This window comes from Henckelia pumila, chromosome 3 (genome assembly GCF_033568475.1).
Source record: "Henckelia pumila isolate YLH828 chromosome 3, ASM3356847v2, whole genome shotgun sequence".
Lineage (NCBI taxonomy): Eukaryota > Viridiplantae > Streptophyta > Magnoliopsida > Lamiales > Gesneriaceae > Henckelia > Henckelia pumila.
This window is the reverse complement of record NC_133122.1, coordinates 29,821,233-29,824,400: the sequence shown is the minus strand read 5'-3', so window position 1 is coordinate 29,824,400 and position 3,168 is coordinate 29,821,233. Positions and strand designations below refer to the sequence as shown.

The 3,168-nt window shown below is 41.2% G+C and overlaps 1 protein-coding gene across 1 annotated transcript; it reads left to right on the top strand.

The window, feature by feature from the left end:
• Nucleotides 1–405: 405 nt before the first annotated feature.
• Nucleotides 406–2,905, top strand: LOC140892020 (uncharacterized). Its single transcript, XM_073300747.1, has 3 exons — nt 406–1,129; nt 1,708–2,075; nt 2,253–2,905. The coding sequence occupies exons 1-3, from the start codon at nt 519–521 to the stop codon at nt 2,546–2,548; spliced, it is 1,275 nt and encodes a 424-aa protein (XP_073156848.1). The 5' UTR covers nt 406–518; the 3' UTR covers nt 2,549–2,905.
• Nucleotides 2,906–3,168: the final 263 nt, after the last annotated feature.

The following is a 3,168-nucleotide window of genomic DNA, read 5'->3' as shown; positions in this document are numbered from 1 at the left end:
TAAAAATCTAGTTATCATTTCCCATGAAGATCCGGATATTTAATTAAAACCACCTCAAACCTTTATAAGTTCGAAGTAACATTGGGTAAAAAAATGGTTACATGTGATTGGATTAATTATATGAGCATATATGTACGTACGTAGTACTAAATAGATATAGAATATAAAAAAGGCAACGGAAATCATATAATTAAAATCAAAAAAATTTCATGGAATTGTACATGTACTAATTAAAATTTTTCACGTTCTGTCACGAGAGACACAATGGGATGAAAGTAATTTTAATTTTAATCGACGAGAAATTGGCATTTATGAAATTTATATTATATATATCGTGGCGAGAAATTCAGGAAGCTTTCTTCTTCTTCCCCAAAAAAAAGAAAGCAAATACAGTTTGCAGACAAAAACAAGAAACAGCTCATTCCACACTTTCACTCCTAGAATTTTCCGAAAACTCACTCTTCCTTTACTTCTACCCCCTTCCCCTTCTTCCTATTTCTCCCTCCAATTACTCACAAATGGATCCATGCCCGTTTGTTCGTTTGATCGTCGAATCTCTAGCTCTGAATCTCCCCTCCGCCACAAGGCCCGCCGGGTCGGAGGTTCACCCCTCCGCCACTCCATGCTACGCCAAGCTTAAAATCAAGAACTTCCCTTCCCAGACAGCCCTCCTCCCTCTCTGCGGCGGTTCCGGGCCCGCTGCCGCCAATGCGGCCACCGAGTCGATCTCGTACTCTTCCGTCGGCTTCCACCTCGACACCGAAGCGCTCCGCCGCATCTCATGCAAGCCCGTGCACGTCAAAATCTCCGTTTTCAGGGGGCGGATGGGGCGCACCTGCGGCGTCTCCGGCGGGAAGCTGCTGGGGTCGGTTAAGGTAAGCGTGAACCTGGGCACCGCGGAGACGAGGAATTGTGTTTACCAGAATGGGTGGATGAAGATCGGAGGCGGCGGCGGAGGGGATCCGGTGGCGAGGCTGCATGTGACTGTCCGGTCCGAGCCGGATCCCCGGTTCGTGTTCCAGTTCGGGGGTGAGCCGGAGTGCAGCCCGGTGGTTTTCCAGATTCAGGGAAACATACGGCAGCCGGTTTTCAGCTGCAAGTTCAGCGCCGACCGGAATAACAGGTCACGGTGAGTCATGCAAAACCCCCTGCGCATTTTTAGCCAATTGTGTGTATCATGCACTAACGTGGGCCAGGTGCTGACGGAGTAATTAGCTTTGTTTGGTGCATATATTATCATAGGACCCCCGCCATGCACCCTTTCTCCATCATTAATTCTTTCCTGGAATTTACTCCTTTTTTTTTGGATTATATATATATTTCTTATTTTAATTCCTTTTTCTCTCATTGTAGTGTATATTTTCGGGAAAATTACAAATTTGGATTTGATAAATTGCATTATATTGACGCTTTGCCGACACGTACCTCTCGATTAAAAATGACTAAAAGTGAAAACAGTAACGATTTATTGTAATTTTTTGGCTATGCCTAATTAAAATTAGAAATTTCTATGAATAAAGTAAGTTGCAAATTCACTTGAAGTAGTTGTGATGTCAACCACCATTGATTTGATTCTCTATGCATGTGCAAAGATTTGTTTTCTTGTACCTTAACATTTTTGTTCATTAACCAAACATAAATTTTAACATGTAGTTCTTGATTATAATATTAATTAAGTTTCCTTGAATGGCATTATATTCAATTCAGATCCCTTCCATCTGATTTCAACATGAACAACAGAGGATGGATGAGAACGTTTTCCGGGGACCGGGACAAGCAAGCTGGGCGGGAACGAAAGGGATGGATGATCGTCATTTATGATTTATCCGGCTCGGCAGTTGCAGCAGCCTCTATGATCACTCCATTCGTCCCCTCGTCCCCTGGCTCCGATCGGGTTTCTCGTTCTAACCCCGGTGCTTGGCTCATCCTCCGCCCCGAAGGAGTCTCGGTTAGCAGCTGGAAGCCGTGGGGTCGCCTTGAGGCGTGGCGCGAGAGAGGGCAGGTCGATGGCTTGGGTTATAAATTCCAGCTACCAAGTGACAATGGCTTAACTAGTGCAGTCCCTATCGCCGAAGGTATAACGAGAAATATTACACGTTGCATTTGAAATTACACAACTGTCGTAAATGGAGTTTTGAAATTTTTATGAACTTAATTATAAGGGGATATTAAAATGTTAATTTGAATAAGTAGTTTGAATCTTGATATGTACTTAACTGATCATTTCATATTGAACTAATTAATTCCAACAGGTACTATGTGTGTGAAAAACGGTGGCGAATTTTGCATAGATAACACGAGAAAAGAATCGGGATTGAGCTTGTTGTTGCCAACGCGAGGATTCGTGATGGGGTCGAGTGTGGAAGGGGAAGGAAAATGCAGTAAACCAATGGTTCAAGTCGGCGTGCAGCACGTCACGTGTATGGCCGATGCCGCGTTGTTTGTGGCTCTTGCAGCTGCCATAGACCTTAGCATGGACGCTTGCCGGCTCTTTTCGTGTAAACTGCGGAAGGAGTTCAGCCTCGAGGACCACGAGTCGCTTTCATGAACCTAGCTTGATGGCTTGCAAAAGTTTTGTTTGGTGAAATATGCAGTGAAAGCCATTGAGTTATAAGGAGAAACTCTTGGTTTGAGCTTAATTGGAAGATATATATAAGTTCAAGTTGATATCTTCCCCCCTTGATTTTATTGCAAGAATATATTCTTTGTTTACCCTCAATCTGGTAGATAAGAGTGTGACCACATTATGTGCCTTAGCTTCTATAATTCTTTTTGTGCGATTGGAAAGTTTTAACCTTATGATTATATATATGTATATTATTTGTTCATTAAATCAGAAGTGAGCTGATCACTGATGTATCACAGGATGACATTGTAAAGGTACAAATATTTGAGATATTATTTATTCATTCGATTGTATGCAATTAGTCTGTTTATGCTCTGTTTTTTGGAGGACAGTGGACAGTATTTTGTTAGTTTCTTTGTCGTTTTAGTATCCTGTATTGTTACTTTATAATTTTAGTTCCCTATCTATTATATTCTTTAACAAAAAATAATTTACATGACATGCACGTAATGCTGACATAATGTTGACATCTCAATGTGTAAATATCTTTATAAAAAAAGATTAAAATTTAAAATACTATAAATAAAAAAGTATAAAAAAAA